Genomic DNA, 20,122 nt, shown 5'->3' with positions numbered 1-20,122 from the left:
CTCTCTCTCTCTCTCTCCTCTCTAAAAAAAAAAAAAAAAGAATAAATAAAGTAAAAAAACAAAACGGGAACAAATACAATATTTAAAATAAAGAACAAGTAAATTTAAATCAACAAACTGACCAGTATTTCAATGGGAACTATGGGCCTGCTTTTGGCTAATGAGATGGTCAATGTGCTCCTCTCACTGACCACCAATGAAAGAGGTGCCCCTTCTGGAAGTGCGGTGGGGGCCGGATAAATGGCCTGAGGGGGCCGCAGTTTGGGGACCCCTGGTGTACGCAGTCTGGGTTAACAGCCTTTCATCCTAGACTTGCTCTCACCTAGTGCTCACATCCCAGCTGTCTCCCAGCCCTCTCTCCAGCCTGTCTCCTCTCCAGCAACCCGAAGCCCAGGGTTTATAGCCTGTGCTCTCCGAGGCCCAGAGCTTCCTCCAGAGACATCAGCTAACTAGGTGGGGATGGAGGGGCCACCTGGGAGGGCAGACGCCAAGAAGACCCTGGATGCTTATGGAGATGGGCCTGGTGGCCTTCACAGCATTCCTGGGAGGCCTGTCCCTCCCCCCCCCCCAACAAAGGGAGAAGAAATGAAAGCTAGTGTTCTCCCCACATCTCCTTAGGTCTTAGACAAGGACGGTGTCCAAGTGGTGCCCTTCCCCCCAAAGTGTAGCTTCCTTCTAGCCACTGTAGGGGCCCAAGCAGTGCAAACGGCTGTGATGTCCCCTCCCTATGACTTTGTTCCCCACAGAAGATGTGGTGTCTCATCTGCCTGCTGGGGAGCCCCAGGAAGGCAGACAGGAGGGGGCAGAGGTGGGCCTCATTCCAGTACAGGGAACAATTTTTGCTAACCTCTCACCATCCCCCCAAATGGAAAACCTTCCTGGCCTTTGGAGGTCTGCCCAGAGCAGGGGCCCAGGGTGGTGCTGGGCAGATGGTCAGAGCTCACAGTGACCTCCCCTTTGCCTTGTCGGTGACTGAGAGGGCCCAACCGTCCCTGCCCAGCCATCCCTGCAGTATCTGAGCTTCAAGCTTTGAGATCAGCAGTGAAGCACCATAAAAGAGGTGGTTCCTGGGGCCCAGAGGTGGGCTCAGTGGGTCACTGGTACATGTCTCTCACACCTCCAGTGAGCACCACTCTGTCATCCTGGTCGGGGCACGCCCGGAAGTGCAACGAGACAGCCAAGTCCTATTGTGTCAATGGAGGTGTCTGCTACTACATCGAGGGCATCAACCAGCTCTCCTGCAAGTAAGTGACCAGTGGGGGCGGGTGTGGGGGCAAAAGCAGGGTGAGAGAGGCTGGGGCAGAATTGGGGGGGGCTCTAGGAAAAGGGGTCTCTGAGGGACATAGACAGGGAGCTGTGCCCCACTTTCTAGAATACTGACAGATGTAAGCTGTAAAGGGCTCAGGGCTTCTGCGGTCCCAGTTTCCCAGCCCCCCTCCCCCGATCTCCTGATGTCCACCCTTTCTCCAACACCTTTTGGGAGATGGGGAAGCCATTCTATGACCTGGGCATTGGGTTGGTTCTCTCTCTCTCTCTTCCCCTCCCCATCTCTCAGCAGCTCTCCAAATTGTTACGAACATTTCCCAAGGTGTGACTGCCCCAACAGTGAGGAGCCCGGCAGGGTCAGGCAGAGCATGAGTCCCTTGGTAGCTGAGGGTCTGCTCCTGAAGCCTTGAGGGGAGAGGAAGGCTCTGCCCCCAGTGCTCTCTCCTTGCCTGGCAGGTCCCAGTCTCCAGATATGCCCTGGGTGCTGCCTGTGCTACTTCAGTCCCCAGCCCCTCTCTACAGGTGAAGGAGCTCCAGTGGGGACACCACTCTGGGTGTGACCCAATGGGGGAGGTCAGAGTTGAAGAAAAACTCAAATTGGAGCCTCTCTGCCTCCCCAAGTGTCAGAGCCTACTGTCCAGCCAGGCAAGGCTGTCCCAGTAGGGCCTCCCAGGAGCTTAGATCCACCTGTTCCGCTTACAGACAGGGCAGGTGGGGGCATGGGCATCAGCGAGGATTGTTCAAGCCCAGCCAGACCTTTTGGGCAGCTGTGCCCACAGGGCCCCTCAATGGTTCTCTGGTAGGGGAATGAGGAGAGGAGGGGCGCTTGGTGAGGGAGCACAGGTTCTGGATGGATCCTGAGGAGGAGCAGGTGGGAGGTCTAGTTAACTTTGGGTTTTCAAGGCAACCCAAGCCTCTGGCCTAGCAAGGTGCCGAAGCTGCCCCATTCCCATGGCATCTGGGCACAGGCCACCAGAGCATTGACAGAGATTCAGAGAGGCGTTCGCCCTCCCCCCCAGACAAGGTCAGATTCAGCACTCCTCGGCTCTCCTGCTCTCCCTCCTGACTACCACCTTAGCCTGGGACTTCTCAAGACCACCCATCACACAGAGTGATAAGGAGAGGCTATGCTCCTTCACACTCACCCCTCAGTACTGCTGGCCTCCTTCGCTAGCTTCCTCCCGGTCCCATCCTTCACCTGCTGCCATCCCCTTCCCGCCTCCCCCATCCTGAACCTCAGGGGACAGTCCCAGCAGCAGCAGGCCCCCCAGGGAAGTTCTCAGCCCAGACTCAGTCCTTCATCCTTTCCCTCCTTCCACCTCTAGGCCCTGGGAACATTCTAGCCTTGAGCATGCTCTGAGCTCTCTAGAACAGACCTATAGAAAGACATACAAAGCATTCTGGTACCCCTCACAGAGACGGCCCAGCCTGTACTCCCTACCTGCTCCCCGCAACACGCACACTCCAGGCTTCTCCTCTTGCTTAGCCTCTTGGGCCCTGAAACCAAGAAGGGACCCAGCAACGGCAGGGAAGGTTTCAGCCACCAGGACAGGTGCCGGGGCTGAGGAGGGCTGGGGGCCCAGACTCCAGCACTAGAGAGTTTAGGGTGGGAAAGAGAGTGAGGGCTCCCTGACGGCCCTGCCACCAAGGCTGTCTGGGTCCCCCCCAGCTCCACCTGAGAGGAACAGAGGGCAGGAGCCTGGGCCATTGTGAAGATAGTGTCCTGCTTCCCCTCTCCCCCGGACAACCAAGGGGTCACAGCTTAGCTCTTGAGCTTGGTACCCAGAACCCCATCACAGCCGACCCTGGAACCCACTTCTCTGACTCCCTGAGCCCTCAGGGGAGAGGGGCATCCCAGGTGGGGACTACGGTCAGGAAGGCAGGTCCTCAGAGCTGTGCTGGAGAAGGACAGGGGGGGAGGGAGGCTGGGCAGAGCCCAGAGGCCATTCTGGGGGCGGGTGAGCTGGGAGGAAGGGGGGGTAGGCCTCTTGGGGTTCCTGATGACACCTGAATGGAATGAAAAGGAGAGAATTCAGGAAATGGGACTCACGTCTTACCATTTGTGCTGTTTGTTTACTTTTTATTTTTATTTTTTTGCATTTCCGCTTAGCTTGGATAATGAAACTAGACTGGTCAGTTTCATTCCAGTTTCTATAAAACTCAGTTTTCCTTCTTGGTTTTCTGACACTTGTTGTTGTGTATTGATTGGTTCAGAGCCCTGCAGGGAGTGTTGGAGAGCAGGCACGCTCTGCCCCTCCTGTTTTTCTGGAATTCAGAGCCAAAAGAAACAGTGTCGCTGATACTGAATTTTGTTTTTAAAAAGAAAATTTAGGAGGATTTGAAAATGGGGGTCCAAATCAAGGGGACTGTGTCCTGTCTGGGCCAGACGGGGCCTCTGCACTTCCTCTCGCTGCTTTCTCCTCTTCTCTTCGTGTCTTTGTCGAGCACGGTTGGTGCGTGACTCTTGGGGACTGGTTCAGGGGATGATGACAGAACAAGACTCTCTTTCCAGCCCTGTGCACATACCAGCAGCATGCCTCCCTTTCCCATCAGCTCATCCCCCCATTCCTTCTGCCCCACCCCATTTTCAGGTGACTCCCCATCCCATACCCATGTGCCTGCTCATCCTCTTCACATCGCCACCCCACCCCTCATGAGGCCAGAGACCCTGCCCTCCCTCCAGTGCCTGGGGCACAGCCTCATCCTTCATCCTCCCCCTCCTCTGGGTGAGGGCAGCACACATGGCATTATCCCCAGGCTTCCAGAAGGAGAAACTGAGGCCCGGGAGGTGGGTTGGGAAAATGGGGAGGCAAGTCCCAACCTCGCTGTCACCCCAGATGCAGCCTGTGGGCTCTCCTCTCTGCCCCTCTCACCCCTGCTCTTCTCCAGCCCTGGGCATAGACCTTCCCATCATCATAGCTGGGAAGACTGTTACCTGCCACTCCTTCTAATCTGTCCCCTGTGCTCCTATGCCAGGTCAGATCCTGTTTGAGTGGGAACTATCAGCCAGTCACTCACACTGAGTTCAGATTCCCCCTCACTTCCTGGGTGACAGGCTAAAGTAGCCTGTCCCCTGTTACCTCATCCTGGGTACAGAGTAGAAAGGCTGTAGGCCCAACCCCAGAACCTTCTCTAGGGAAACCCCAGCCTCCTGGATGCGGTTCATCCTCAACAGGCAAGGCTAAGGTGAGAACAGGAGTGTCCAGGAGCCCCCTGGAAGGAGCTGGTTCCCATAGAACAGCATGGGGTGTCATTCCTCCCCACCCTACGCTGTGCCCACCCCCCACTGTCTTTTCTTTTGTTCAGCCCCTGGGGCACACACTTTCCCAGGGCAGGAAGACGAGGACCATGTCGCACAACTCCAGAGGCAAGTTTGTGTTGTAGACGATGTCCACGGCACCGCCTTGAGTTGTGCTGCTCAGTGGCCACTAAAGATATGAGGGTACAGTTGGGTTAGTTCAGGCTGGGTGTGGGATCAGGGACACAGGGATGTACTTAATTATCATTGCTCCAAGAGCCATGGGACAACATTCCTGACTGTCAGCATTGGGAATAAGATCCCCTTTGTTTCCTCCTGCCCCTGCCCCTACACGCCCCATTCTCTCTAACACACACACACACACACACACACACACACACACACACAGGTTTTCCCTGTCTCCAAAGCCAGACTAATCTCAGATATTGGACACAGTCAAACCTCTCTCTTTCTTGTTCCTTTGTGGATTCCAAAAGTCATTTTGGCAAGTTTCTGGGTCTTTATCCTCCACCTCCAAGGGTGCTGCTGCTTGAAATATCACTTCTCCCCTTTCCGTCTGCCTCCCAAGTGGACATCAGTTTCTGAGAGCTGAGGAAGATGAGCTGAGCCTGACTGGAGCTGGTTGGGAAGCCGTAGCCTTAGCCAAGACCTCCATTTTCCTGGGCTGGGACAATTGAGGATGAGGGCCAGGGATCAAAGACGGATGGGCTGACAAGGTGGCAGCCAGCTCCTCTGAGCCACCCTGTTCAACAGGATGAATGTGCATCAGTTTCACTTGTAGCCCCCCTCCCACTATCTCCAGACACACTTCCCAGCCGCCCACCACCACACACTGGCGAGGCCTACCTGCACACACACTGCCACCACTGTGGGGACCAGTCTCCTGCCTCCTCCGAGGGAGACAATGTCAAGGCCCAGAGAGACTCCAGCTACCTGCTCACTGACCACTGCCAATCCTCCAGGCTAGATTGCGGGCCACAGGGTTTTCCTGAGTGTCTATCACAGCCAATGGCCACCATTTCCTATAAGCTTAAGAGGCTACTGATTGTTTGTACACACTAAACTGCTCAGAGGTAGAGTACACTCTCCTCTTGATTGATGTTGAACAATGACCTGTTATTGAGGGGACACTGGTGATGGACTGGCCTAATTTCCTAAGGAGGAAGAGGCAGAGGCAGCATAGACCCATCTCTGAGTAGCGGATAGGATTAGTCTAGCCCTGTCTGGAGGGCTTCCCTGAGGTATCTGGCTTTGCTGGGGTTTAGAAGAGAGTACAGGGCTGGGCATGTCTCCCAGAAATCTGCAAGACAGGGACTCACTTGAGGGGAGAGTGGCAGCCAAAGAGCAAAAGGAAGTACACCTGGGGGAAGGATATTATGGTCAGGGAGATGGGAGTAGGTGGTGCTTTGCAGCTATAGAGGAGGCAACGTGAGAGAATGAGCCCCCGCCAGAGCCAGGCAGCAGTGGAGGAGTAGGTCATGGGGAGAAGGCTGGAGTGCCAGGCAGCCAGTAGGCTCCTGATGTGGAACAGGCCTTGGGGTCCCCAGGGAGCCTCCCCCATGTCCCACCATAGTTCTTGCCAGTTCTGAGCCAGCTTTGGAGTGTTGGTGATTCTGGCTTTTCTTTAGCCTCGCCTGTTCTCCCCACTAAGCTTTCCCATGTCAATTGTTCTAGGACAGCCCTCCCCAGACTGTGTTACAAGGGTTCCTCAAACAAAGACGGCCCTGGTCAAATAAACTTGGGACACACTGGAAACTTCAATTCTTTCCCCCTAAAAAACTTTGTGTAGCCTTTCATATGCCAGCGTGCACTGCCACTCTACAAGAAAGCCTAAACTTATTTGGCCGTAGAACCTTCAAGAGAACAGATGAGATGTCTCCATGACCCCTTTTGTCATGGGCACACAGTCTGGGAACAGCATTTTAGCATTCTCATCTGAGTTTCCTGGGGACTGTTTCATGGATGAGAAAACCTGCCCAGAGCCCTGAAGAGAACCCCTTGGTAGGGCCTAAAAGGAATGGCTCCCTAGAACTTAGTATTCCAAAGAACCCCAGCACCCTGCCTGCTGACTGCCTGGCACCAAGGGGCTATAGTTCTGGCTTCCTGGGGCCCCAGGCAGGTCAGAAGGGAAGTCTCAGGGATCATAAGAACAATTAGGCAGTAAGTTCCCAATTTCCCCACCTTGCTTCCCTATTCATTATCCTCCCTGTCCCACCCCACCCCCACTACCCACAGAGCCACATCTATTAGAGAGATTTGAAGGAGATTTCTGAGCCCTCCACCCAGCCCTGACTCCAGCCCCTTCTGCGATGAGTGTGCCCCAGCGCCCGACTTGGTTTTCTCATTCATCACTGTGCACTTTGATTTCTAACCTGAGCCTCGCGGATGATGCCAGTTTGTTCTGTGATTTTTCCCCTTTTCCTTCTCCAGATGTCCAAACGGATTCTTCGGACAGAGATGTTTGGAGAAACTGCCTTTGCGATTGTACATGCCAGATCCTAAGCAAAGTATGTTTGAAGATACAAACACGAGTCCCTGCTCCTTAGAAAGCTTCTGGGTGCAGTCCCCCCCAATGTAGGGCATAGGGCCAGGGGTGTTGGTTGTTTTGATCTTTGGCTGTTTTGTTTCCTTTTCTTTTCTGTATTTTGGTTTGTTAGTTCTTTTTGTTTTGTTTTGTTTTGCTTTGTTTTTCATTTTTGGCCTAATCCTTGGGTTTAAAGTTCAGGGCTGCAGGTAAGGGGCACAGTGGCAAAGCCAGTACAAATGGTAACGTTGGCAAGGAACCTGGCTGGCATTGGCAGGAGCCTGTGCCAGAGTGTTGCGATATCTGTGTCTTGCTATCCTGGCTCTCTCTTTCTGGTTTTCTTTCTTTTGGTAGGTGTCCTGTGGGATACACCGGGGACAGGTGTCAGCAGTTCGCAATGGTCAACTTCTCCAGTATGTCTCTTTCTTCTATTTCCTTTCTTCCCTGGTGACTGACAGTCTCCCCCTGTGGAAGGGTTGGGGCTTTGTGTAGCGAGACTAGAGGGAGACACAGGGGTGCCCTGGGCTCCTCTCAGTCCTCAGTGCTCACCAGCAGCCTGTGCAGAGGAAACCATACGCCCCTGCCACCCTCACATCCTAAGTCGCTGTACTGCCTGGGCGCAGTGACAACAAATTCTCCCTGCACCTGGCTAGAGTGCCGCTCAGGCCTCCTGACTGCTTCTGGGGTCAAGCAGCCTGACCAGCATAGGAAGAAGCATTTGCAAAGCCCTGACCTGCCTCTGAAGGCCTTTTGGAGGATGTCAGGCTGCCAATGGGGAGGGCAGTGAGTGTGTGCACATGTGTGCTGGTGTGCTTGGGAGAAACGAGTTCTCGGAAAGCCTGCTCTGGGTCAGGCCAGAATTGGTTTGGGTTCAGCTTTCAGTGATGGGGAGTGGAGAAGGGGGTGTTGAGGGAGAACAGATCCCATGACAATGGTTACCACATTGGCCAGAGACCGCAGACATTTACGTGGCTACCAGATGTGGTTGGGGTTGCCATGGATGCTAAAAATAGAGGGGCTGAGGGATCAAGAGGTAATTGGTGACTCCCTCCAGCCCTCTTTGGTCTGAGTCCCCATCCAGGTGTTCATCCCCTTCTTTTCTTGCACTTCGAGGGTGGAGCTTTCTGGTGTGCACAATGTGCTGGGGGGGGGGGGGGGAGTGAGCCCCATGGCCAAAGGATGAGGCCACAATTATGGTTTTCTTTGGAACTGGGAGCAGTTCCCTTTAAGTGCCACCAGGTGGAGATGGAGCAGAGCAAAAGTCCCAGCTGGCCAGGGATTGTGTTTGGGGCCCAGCGGTCTGTTGGCCTGCAAGGCCGGACCTCCTCCTGGTACATTAGAACCCTGCTTGCCCCCTCCCATCTCCTCCTCTCCAGAGAGGACAGCTGGGTCTCATGAGGGCTTAGGAACCACAGGGATGGGGCCTGGGCATGGACAGCTGGAGCTCCAGAAGAGGTTGAGAGCAGGACCCCAGGGGCCACTGAGGTAGTCCTTGGAAAAAAGGGATTTGGGGGTTTGGATCCTCAGGCCACAGCACAAAAGCCTAGAAAATGCTACCCTCTCCCTCCACTTCTAGGAGCCTGGAAGCCAAGACTTGGAGAGGAAACTAGAGTCCAGGGGGAGGTAAGGGCTGGTCGGCGGAGATGGTCAACTATCTTTGTAAAGTATGGGAGGCAGCACTGTCCCAAGACCCTCCCATTGAAGGTCAGAGAGGAAGGCCAGGGTGATAAGAGCAGAGCCCGTGGGCAGGGCATGTGGCCAGTAGAATTCTCTAGAGCCCAGGTTCCAGGAAGAATTGCAGAGTGAGATCCAGCCCTATCGGAAGACCATAGGTCAGGAGGGGGCTCGGGATGGGGCAGAGAAGCCAGGCAGAGGTGGAGGACCAGCACTTAGAGGAGTGAGGGCCTGTTCCTTTTCACCTGTAGGTCCAGAGCCTCTCTGGCTTACAGGACTGCTCTGGACAGGGAGTCCCAGTCCATCCTGAATCAGAGCGGCAGAGCCTCTGAGCTCGGCCACTGGCCAAGCTGCTCTGCCAGCTGGGCTACTTCAGCTTTCAGCTCAGATCTTCTGGGATGGTCACCAGACCGGGAACTCAGAAAAACGCCTGGCAGTGCAGCCCAGGCCTTCCTGCCTAGTGTAACCAGGCTCACTGCTGCTCCCTTGTTAGCTCTGGGTGAAGGATTGATACACTTTGCCCAGAGCACTTCATGCAGCGCTGTCTCAGATAGATTATTATTAAAAAGGCAGAGGAAGATGCTAGCTTAAGTGTTCAAGCTTTAGATTCAGATAGACCTGAATAAAATGCCAGCTCCTAAGCTTACTAGTTTTGGGGCCTCATTTAACTTCTCTTTGTTTTCACATTTGTAAAATGGGGATAACAACATTGCTGCCTGTAAGGTTGCTGTGAGGATGAAAAGTGATGTATAGGAAGGGCTTAGCAAAGAGCCTGCTGTTTGGGTGCAGCTTAGGCAGGAGGGCCAGCATCAGCCCCTGGAGGCTGACTTCTAGCACATCCTGAGCACAGGGTCTGTCAGGCCTTCCTCCTCTGCACAGCCAGCCATTAGACTAGGTTAGTTCTTGCAGAGGCCACGGAATCAGAGCCTGTGGCCACATTAGGACTTTGAAGCTTCTCCTTCTTCTACTGACAGCCCAAAAGTCAAAACTTTTGTGCCTGTATATACCACCCCCATGTAAAAGAGCACTCACCTGCAGTCATATGAACACACAAGTATATATTCACACATGTGCAAACATGCATGTTCTCACATGTACAAATACATGAGCATATGCTCTAGAGCCTATATCATGGTCTCCTTGTCCAGGTCCCTGTGGCTGTGTATCATAGGACAAGCCTAGGATGAACACTTTGTATATTGTCTGTTAAACCTGGCCCTGTTGGAAGCCAGCACCATGTTGGCATGGTTACTGGTCAGTATGAAATTTCTACTCAATAGGACCTGTCTGTGACTCAATGGTACCACTCTACCTGACCAAGCGGCAGCCAGTGAACCTGATAAGTGGTAGACTTTTCTTTGCTGGGGCTGTATAGCTGCAGGCCCCTCAGAATTCATCCCCAATGCAGGGAGAGCAGCACTGCCTTCCTACTGACTGGCCAAGCCCTCAGTGACATCACCAGTCCTGCCAACCACGCCTGGTCCATCCTAAACAGTACTGGCCTCTGACTCAAAGGGAAGGACAGTCAGGAGGCCCGGAAGCTGCTGCAATGGCTACTACTAGAGGAGTGATGCAGACGAACACTCTTAAATGGCTTTGGGAGCCCTACTCACTTCTGCAGATTGTCACTGTCCTTAGGACTAGCTGGTCAGAGCTGCCCAATGGACAGGAATAGCCATGGTTTAGCCCCAAGAGACTGAAGATGTGGCCTCCATTCTCCCTTCTACCTCCTAATTTGCTGTGTGACCTTAGGAACGAGTTCTAGCACCACTGAGCCCCAGCTGCCTCATCTAATACAGCAATAGTCAAAAGTGGGGCCCAGGCCAGCTCTATGAACCAGTCTTCTTAGTGTTCCAGGGCAAGCTAGGCTGCTCTCTCTTAGGAGGCACGGCTGGATATCCAAACAATGTGAGCTCTCTCCAGCTACCTAGAGGGTCCCCGAGGCCACAGGCTTAACGACTCAGGGAAAGTTGCCCCCAAAGACTCTGAGTTTGTCAAGTCTGTACTGTCTGCTTAGCACAGGGAGAGGTGTGGATTCACTGTGCTTACGGTGACTCCTACTCCAGCAGTAAGAAAATGACTGCAAAGACACCACATTCGAGGTCACTCCCAACCTCACATTTCACAGGATGCACAGAAAGGCTCAGATTTGGAAGGGTTGGGTTCATGCTTCAAAGGTGTCTCTGCTTGGAACTGGGGGTCAGGGACCAGGATCTTCCTCAAGCCTCTTTCCATCTGAGCCATCTTGGTCCCTGGCTTAGAGCCACCATGCTCTCCTGCCCTTTTCCAACTGCAGAACCCTCTGAACCCCTGTGAGGAGGCAGAGGTCCAGGGATGACAATGCAGAGGACTTCCTGCTGGTGTCCCGGTGCTCTCCTTCCTCTGCAGGGGATGAGAGCATCAGTACACAAGTTCACCTGCTCCCTGATTGAGCCGAGCTTACTGTGTGCATGTGAGGAGGCCACGGTGTGGGCCCTGCCCCTGTGTGGAGCCTCACACTGTCCTGCCCTGCTCACATCTGACTCCTCACTATGTGGAGGCACTTTTGACAGATGAGCAAAGATTATGACTTTCCCACAACCATAAATTAGGGGCAAAACTGAGCCTCAAGGTCTGCAGATAGGAGCTGGCCACTACATGAGAATGGCAGGTGAGCTTTTCAAAAATGTTATGGAGATTTCTGGGCTCCCAACCCAGACCCTGTTGTCATTGGTCTGGTTCTGAAGCATAGCCAGGTCGCAAACCACCCAGAGATGCCACGATGAGGCCTAACCTCCATTTAACAGAGACTGAGAGCTGGAGAGACTGGGTATGCTTGGAGTGGCACCCTTAGGAAGGGCCTTCTTACCTACACCTTGGATGGCATGGGCACCTACCTCGCAGGGTCCTGCAACTGCACATTTGCAATATGATCCCACTTTAAATATTGGCCCACCACTTAAGGGGCACAGTGAACCCACTTGTCTCTCTCTCAGAGTTGCAGTTTGCTTACCAAAGTTGCAAAATCCAGCTCGAACCCTGAGGACCAGCCCCTATAGGCTTCCAGGGTGTTGGGAGCATCGAGTGGAGAAGTGACCGGCTGCCTGGGGCCTCCTCCACTCCCCACTCCCGTTCCTCACTCCTCACAAACTCTGAGTCTCCATGCCCAGGCTCCTAGTAGATGGACAGGCCAGCGGGGCCTGTGAGGGCAAGACAGGGACAAGGGGCCATTCTGGGGGCCCACACCCTCATTCTGAACAGAAAAATAAGCTCCATGAATGGGCTCAGGGCTGAGCAAGCTGTTTCCAGGAGAGGCTTGAGAGTGCTCAGGGCCTGGCGCTGGTGTTGGGAGGGGGGAAATGGGGACTCCTCCTTGGATCCCCGCCCTCACTCACCTCTCCTCCCTGGGACATAAGCCAACTGACTCTTGCGCCTCTGCCTCCCACCAGGTACTAACCCCACAGCTCATCTCTAAAGAGCCTGCCCTGCCTGCTGATCCTAACACTTCCTCTCTCCACCCCTCTCAGGGGCTCTTGGGGATGGGCTCCCGGGGAAGGGCTCAGGAAGCTGGGAGGGGACACCACTAACCTGCTTTCACCTCACAGGCTGGCTGCTGGTGTCTGAAGAGTCCTGACCAACGTTTCTCTCTCTCTCTCTCTCCTGCCCTTGCCCTCCCCCATCTCTCTCTGTATCTCTCCCTCCATCCCCTTCCCTCTCTGACCCTCCTCTCTTCTGCACTGCCAGAGCACCTTGGATTTGAACTAAAGGGTACGGAGCCTTCATTTATCACTAAGTGCCGTCCACACAGCCCTTCTCCACAGCCTCTGACCCATGTGTGCTGGATGTTTGGCTTCCTTTCCAAAACATGGACAAGGGAAGAGTCCCAAATTCTTCCCTGGCCTCATCAAGATGGCCAGTCACAAACTACTTTGATTTAGGGGAGACAAGAGAAGCTCATGAAAAGCAGGGCACCCTGGGAGTCACACTGTGGCCGCAGTGAATGGCACTGCCCCCTTGCCTGGGGCTGACGGCTGGGAGGCCTCCGAAGGGTGGGGCCTCCTGAGCTGTGTACAGCCAGTGGGTTGGAGCCTCGAGAGCTCGTGTCTGGAAGCCATGGCATCTTGGTTTGGAGGGTTGTGCAGAGAGGCAGCACTTTCCACTTAACTTTAATCCCCTTGCCTTCTCCCTTTTCCATCTCCATTGCTTTCCATCCTGCACCAGGCTGGCGGCTGAGAACACTGTTTGTCTCTGCCCTGGGTCTGCCAGGCTTTGCCATCTGCTTGAGGCTGTCACTCCCTTCATGATCTGTTCCCACGATAGCACGCAAGTTCGTCTGTAAGCAAGGGTGTAGGGAGGGCTGGCCTCTGATGCCTGCCCTCCTGACCCACTCCTCGTGGAGAACCTTACCTCTCTCCTACTCCTGCCCTCTGGCCCCTGGAAGACACCTCGGATGGGAAGGGACTTTGAGGGGTCATCTGTCCTGCTCTCTGGCTTGTGCTGGAAGGCTCCACCCTAGCTCAAATGTCCAGATGTTTTACAGGGGCCGAGGCTTCTGTGGTGTCAGACTTCAGATGTGGTGTGGAGCCTTTAGTCATGGAAAGGCTGTTTCATGGCAGGTTTGGGGAGGCCCCAGGGCCCCCGCCAACCAGCTGCTATCAGATGTTCTCAGTAGAAGCTAGAGCTAAGTCTGTGTGAGAGTGTCTGTCTGTTGACTGACGGGGTGGGAAGGAGAGTGGCTGATTCTGGGTGGGGTCTGTGTGGCGGTGGCAGGGTGCACAGCAGTGGATCTGTAGGGGTGTGTGCTGTAGAGGGTGAAGGTGTTTATAGTTGTTAGGTCTCTCAGTGTAGGGTGTGAGTACATAGAGGGGCGCAATGGAATACCTTTGGTTACAGGTTGAGGTTGTGCAGGTAGAACTGTGAGAGTGTGGAGGAGAGTGTGAGCCTAAGTGAATATGTCTGCATCTGTCATGGTGGTCTGTACACTCATTCACTCACCAACTCAACAAACATCTGCCAAACCCTGGAATTTGCCAGAATCTGGTGAATCTGGCACAAAGTACCCGCCTTTCTGATGTTCAGATTCCCAGGGTAAGACAGATAATAAAACAAACTGGAGAGCTATCAGACAGTGGTAAGAGTTATCCAGAAAATAGAAGGTAGTAATGGGGTAGTGCCTAGCTGGAGTAGGAACAATTAAGCTGTCAGGGAAGGCTTGTCCAATGAGGTGACATTTAGTGACATGAAAAGTAGCCAGCCCTGCAGAAACAGCTGGGGGAGAGTGTTTGAGGCAGGGGCACAGCAAGTCAGCGGTGTGGGCTTGCCTCATTCAGTGGACAGAAAGACTGTTCACGACTCTGGAGCATAGGGGACATAGGAAAGAGGACCACAGGTGAGCAGAAGGGAAGGGGGGAGCCATCATAAGGCTTTGAGTTGTATTCAAGGTGCAGTGGAAGCCATTGTGAGCCATTTGTGGCTATAAATCAGTATGGCTTCTGGCTGGAGAACAGACTGGGTTGTGGGACAGGGTGGGGAGGAATAGAAGCAGAGAAACCAGTCAGGAGGTGACCAGCTGTCCAAGTGAGAGACGGCATTATCTTGGACTAATCTGGAAGCAACAGAAATGATGAGAAGCGATCAGATCCACGGTCTACTTGGGAGGTAGAGCTGACAAGACTTGCTAATGGATCAGGTACCAGGGTAGGTGGGGAGGAACAGAGTAATCAGGAATGATTTGGGGCCTGAGCAACAAGAAAGGTGGGCTGCCACTGAAGAGATGGGGAGAGCAGGAAGCAGGTTTGGAAAGAGGGCAGGGATCAGAGCTTGAGCTGGGCCATGGCCCTTGGATTAGAAGTCTAGAGCTCAGGGAGAAGTCAGAGAGGAGATATAAATTTGAGAGTCAGCTGCACATAGAAGGCCTTGAAAGCCAAGTCTGGGTAAGAGCATGAAGGGAGAGAGGGCAGGCGGGAAGAAGGAAGCCTGAGAGCACTACCCTCCTGCCTTGCAGCCCACATGGTGGAGCAGGAAGCAGCAGCTGAGACGGAGACATTAGCCAGCGAAGGGGGAGCAAACTCAGGAGAGAACAGGAGTGAGCCCAGCAGCTCTCAGGGGACTCAGCCAAGAGGTTGTCAATGACCATGACCAGAGTGGTCTCAGATGAGTGACAAGAGACAGGACGTCTGACTGGAGAGGGCTGAGGGGTGGATGAGGATGAGAACTTGAGGCAGGACACAGACCACAGAGCCCTGAGATGGGAGTCTGGGGTAGAGAGTTGTTTGTTCAAGAGTCCACATGACTGTGTGTCGGTGGACATGACTGCACGTGCACGTGTGTGTGCATGTGCATATGTGTGTCTCTGGATGTGTGTGGATGCATCTTTGTGAAGGGGTCTGTGGGGTGTATCAGACAGGCAGAGTCCTCCAGGTGCACGTGTCCGGAGGGTTTGTTCCCCCAGGTGCTGACTGGTGGGTATACCTCTGCCACAGGAGGTGCGGCACGCCCGAGGGCTGGGAGACAGCTCCCAGGGCTCAGAACAGAAGCCATGTGGGAGGGCCAGCCAGCACGTGTAGGTGGGGACAGCGGGGTGTCTAGGCTGTATGCCTTCACTATGGCTTTTCTCCTGTCCTTCCTCCTGCTTTCTCTGTTCTAGAAGGGTAGAGGGCACTCCACCAAGAAGTGGGAGGGGGAGAGGGCTAGTCGGGTCTTTTTGAGGGCTTTGAGGTCCATCCTAGGTTAGCTCCTCAGAAGGTGGGACTATACCTGGAGCACAAGGACTGTCCTGGGGCACAAGGGCCATGCTGCCACTGGGAGCTTCTCACAGAGAGGGAAAGGAGGGCTGGCGTGGGCCAGGGCCACAGCCCTGACCAGGCTGCAGGGATGAACACAGGCCTTTCCCCATGGGCCTGGTCTGCTCTGCCAAGCCTCTGGGTCAGATGCCCTGTCACCAGCCCAGAACAAGCCACTCTCCACCTTCTTAGAGAAGCTGCAGTAGCAAGCCAGGCCTCTGCCCAGGGTTGCATGTTCACCATAAAGAATAGCTCCCCCAGTCCGTCAAGGTCCTTAAAGCCACCAGGCCATAGTGGGACAGGGCAGGGTTGCTTGCCAAGCTGGGCTGCCCTCGTCTATGGCCTTGGAAACTTCACCTCCATCGCCCTATCCCCTGCATTTTCCACTCACATGCCCCAAGCAGGGCGTGTGGTTTGGGAAGGTGAACTTGGGCATAGTCACTTGTGCCCAGATCCATGGGTGGGTGGAGTTTGGGGAAGCAGAAGGCAATCCAGGAGCAACGGGCAGGGGGGAGGAGACTGCTGGGGAGGGAAGGAGAGGGGAGGAGCCGGGCAAGACTGAGCAGAAGAAAGCCCAAAGCTTTGGGGGCAGGGGGTGTCTCTGCGCCAATGTCGCCACAGGTCAACCACCTACCCGGCTCCCTCACACCCCCTGCCTCTGCAGAAGCTGAGGAGCTGTACCAGAAGAGAGTCCTGACTATCACTGGCATCTGCGTGGCTCTGCTGGTTGTGGGCATCGTCTGTGTGGTCGCCTACTGCAAGACCAAGTAAGTGTCAGGCATTCTGGCCGAGGCAAGCCAAGCCAGGGCTAAGCCTCACAAAGGCCGCTTTTGGGGGACAGGCCCTCCTCCCTCCTCCACCCCTGGTGCCAGGCCTACCCCATACACACACCTTCATATGCCCCAGATGCCCTCTGCAGTTTCTATGGGGCCAAAGGGCAGGAACAGAGAGTGGGGGAGACGGGCCTCAGAGAACTGAGAGGGAATGATCATGAGCACAGGCATTTTAAGAGGACTTTGGGTCTGAATCCAGCTCAACCATTTCCATATGACCCTGAGCAAACGGATGAATCTGAGTCCTCTTCTATAAATGGCAATAGTCCTAGTCTGTACCTCAGAGGACACTCTGAGGGAGCATCTGCCCAGTCCAGTAGGCATGCACTGGGCAGGGTCGGGGGGTGGGGAAGTGCAGAGAAGAAGAGTACATCCCCAAGGCAAAAAGAGGCTTCACAAGGCACTGCCTGGTCCCACCTGTGAGCAGTCCAGGCAAGATCACAGAGAAGGTGGGGTTGAGCCATGCCTGAGCAGAGAAGAGGTGGGAGCAGAACCCCAGGGCAAGGGGAAAGAAAGGGCGGAAGAGGTGTGGGCAGTTCTAGTAGAATAATACGAGCTAAAAGACAAATGCAGGACAGAGTCAGCTATGTTCCTGGAGCATAAGCAGGAACTAGCAACCAGCAACCAGATCAGCGGGTACAAAGGATTGGAGTCAAGAGAAAACAGCTAGAACCCAGATGGCACCAGAGGACCTTGAATGCCAAGCTAGGGAGGCTAGGTTTATCCTGCAGGTAATGGGGAACCAACAAAGATTAGAGAATGATGTAGTGCAGAAAAATGAAAGGTTTGTCACATTCTTTTCTGGAGAGCAAGAATCTGAGCATAGCCACCATTTGGGGACTGAACCCCTTGGTCTTGAATTCTGCTACCCCTATATGGGATCCAAGGCCCTGACAGCCTTGTGTTGAATGCGTTCAGGACCAGAAAGGTCAAAGAAAAGTGTGGAGGAAATTGGAGTTCAGGTAGGGGAGACTGGGTCCATGTAGGAAAATTGAGGCCAAGCACTGGGGGGAAAGCAAGCCCTATGTTCTAACCTCCACTGCACTTACTCATTTTCTCAAAGAAACTTCAAGAACATGGCCAGTACCCTAAACATGAGGTCCACTGTCACCGGACACATTTCAGGGGTACCTCAATTCAACCAAGGGCACAAAGGGGTTCCCTGAGGAGGAGCATTAGGCTGGGTCTGAGAAATGAGCAGAAGTTAGCAGGTGAAGAGGCTGAGACTGTATTCCTGCTGGATTAACAACAGCATGTGCAAAGGCCCAGAGGCCAGAGAAGGCAGGTACGGTGGAGGATCAGAAACAGCCTTCCAAGGTTGCAGCAAGCTTGGGTGGAAGGTGGCCAGTGACAGACAGAGCTGGGGAGAGATACAGGAACTGAGGGCCAAGGAAGGGTTTTAAACAGGGGGGTGACATGATTAGACTCATGGATTATAAAACAAATGTAATGAGCACTTACTATATACCAAAGTAAAGTAGCTGCATAGGCCTCAACTCCCTGACCACTGCACTCTTATGTTTTCTTCATAACACTTTGCTGAAAGTATCTTGTTCATGTACTTGTTTATATGTTTATCATCAACCTCCCTACTGACCTGCAAGCTCCAAGAGGGCAGGGACCATGTCTGTCTCCTTCTCTGCTCCAAAATTGCATCTGGCACATAGTAAAAGCCAATAAATACTAAGTGAATGGATGAATGAGAGGGCGGGCCAGCACTATGCTTTAATATCTTATCTCCTCCTGATCCTCAATGGTATTTGGGGTGGGTAAATGATCACCCCATTTTATAGATGAAGAAAGTAAAACATGGAGAATTTAAGTAACTTGCCCAGGGTTACAGAGCTAAAAAGTAGTGAAGTTCTACTCTCTCAGCAGAACCAAAGCTCATTACACTATGCTCAGGTCCTGTTACATTCAGGCTAGTAGTGATGGTGTAGGGACAGACTGGGGAGTCCTGAGGGCAGCCTGGGCGTGACAAGAGCAGGAGGCCGCCAGGGCAGTCCAGGCAGAGGAGACTAGCTCCCCTAGAGGGGCAACTAGGGGAGTTCAAGCGTGTGTGGGGACATGCCAGGCGAATGCACCCTTCCCCTGTGCAGAAAACAGCGGAAGCAGATGCACAACCACCTCCGGCAGAACATGTGTCCAGCCCATCAGAACCGGAGCCTGGCCAATGGGCCTAGCCACCCCCGGCTGGACCCTGAGGAGATCCAGATGGCAGATGTAAGTGGTATTCCCAGGTCCCCCTCTGAGCCCTCACTGTACAGATAGCCCCCTTGTGCCCCTAAAGAGTGGGCCAGGGCAGCAGCCAGTCCCTCCCATGTTCAGCCTTGTTTGCTAGCCTAGTCTTGCCTCACCAGGATCACTGGTCTTGCTTTGCCCACTTCTTTAAGAAAGGGTAGGGGGACTGTTGGTCCACAGGGGCCATCGCTACCCCAACACCAAGTCACTAATCCAGTCGACCAGCCCCCCAACCCCACCAACCTGGAGCTTAATGCCTTGCCTTCCCATTTCCACTGGAAAGGAGGGCCAGCTCAGTCACCTGTCACTAACTCCTGCCCAACTCTATTCCAGTATATCTCCAAGAATGTGCCAGCCACAGACCATGTCATCCGAAGGGAAACTGAGACCACCTTCTCTGGGAGCCACTCCTGTTCTCCATCTCACCACTGCTCCACAGCCACGCCCACTTCCAGCCACAGGTGGGCACCACCAAGGTCCCCAGAGAGATGTGCAGACTCCTTTACCTGCACACAGCGAGGACATATGCATCGCACACCTGCCTGGAAGACACACAGAAATCACCAGCCAGGCTCTGTATTGAGGGTCCCTCTGTATGGGAGGGTGAAGTGGGGGGCACTCCAAATCAGAACCCACTGCTCAGGGGACCAGATCCCCCTTTCCAGTCTGAACCAGCCCCAGAGAAACAACAGCATCAGTGTGCTCCCCCTAATGTTTAACTTGGTTAGGACCTCATTAGCACCACCTTCTCTGGCATCGGGTGCCAACTCACTCAACCACCCAGAGCTATTTAATGCCCTCTCCTGGGTTTGGCCACAGGAACCTTAGTCCACCTTAGCCTTCTTTTCTCCAGAGTTGGGGAGGACTGTCCACATAAATGCAAAGGCTCACACAGCTCAGAAATAACATGGTTGGCCCCTTTCTCCCCTGGGGACCAACATGGCATAGGCAGGCTCCCTTGCACTGGCCACTGGGGCTCCTGACATAAGTGGCTAAGGCCCATGGAAGTGAAAGAGCTGAGGCTGGGGGTGGGGCTGGGGCTAGGTCTGCAGAGAGGAAAGGAAGCGGCCTGTGCGCGCTGCAGCTCACCCACCCACGGGACCCAGCCCTTCTCCCTGTGCTGGGGTTGGGCATTTGTGATACTGCCCATCAGCCCAGAGTGGAGAGGGCAGTGAGCTGAGGGAGGCTGAGATGGAATGAAGAACCGGGGAGGGGGGGTTAGGACCATTTCTGCTCTGCTGCCCTGCCCCGTCCTGACCACCACCCCTACCTCCTCCTGGCTTCTTCAGGCATGAGAGCCATACATGGAGCCTGGAACGTTCTGAGAGCCTGACCTCTGACTCCCAGTCGGGCATCATGCTGTCATCAGTGGGCACCAGCAAGTGCAACAGCCCAGCATGCGTGGAGGCCCGAGCACGGCGGGCAGCAGCCTACAGCCTGGAGGAGCAGCGCAGGGCCACCGTGCCACCCTACCATGACTCCATAGACTCCCTGCGTGACTCCCCACACAGTGAGAGGTCAGTTCCTACCCTGTGACCTGTGCCCCACCTCTCCCAGAGAGCTG

At 54.2% G+C, this 20,122-nt stretch overlaps 1 protein-coding gene across 5 annotated transcripts in view; it reads left to right on the top strand.

The window, feature by feature from the left end:
* The window catches only part of NRG2 (neuregulin 2), a 199,170-nt gene that overhangs the window by 175,797 nt on the left and 3,251 nt on the right, over nt 1-20,122 (top strand). The window contains exons 4-11 of one of the 5 annotated variants that reach the window (XM_066272679.1): nt 1,124-1,244; nt 6,956-7,032; nt 7,404-7,462; nt 12,308-12,470; nt 16,149-16,251; nt 18,417-18,540; nt 18,892-19,019; nt 19,848-20,075. In XM_066272679.1, coding sequence (XP_066128776.1) covers nt 1,124-1,244; nt 6,956-7,032; nt 7,404-7,462; nt 12,308-12,470; nt 16,149-16,251; nt 18,417-18,540; nt 18,892-19,019; nt 19,848-20,075 — 1,003 coding nt within the window. Of the gene's footprint in view, nt 1-1,123; nt 1,245-6,955; nt 7,033-7,403; nt 7,463-12,307; nt 12,471-16,076; nt 16,252-18,416; nt 18,541-18,891; nt 19,020-19,847; nt 20,076-20,122 lie in introns of all 5 variants that reach the window. The other 4 variants (XM_066272676.1, XM_066272678.1, XM_066272677.1 and 1 more) reach the window with 4 other exon arrangements.

The sequence above is a fragment of the Saccopteryx bilineata genome, chromosome 4 (genome assembly GCF_036850765.1).
Source record: "Saccopteryx bilineata isolate mSacBil1 chromosome 4, mSacBil1_pri_phased_curated, whole genome shotgun sequence".
Lineage (NCBI taxonomy): Eukaryota > Metazoa > Chordata > Mammalia > Chiroptera > Emballonuridae > Saccopteryx > Saccopteryx bilineata.
The sequence above is the reverse complement of the archived record's forward strand: the minus strand, read 5'-3'. Positions and strand labels throughout refer to the sequence as shown.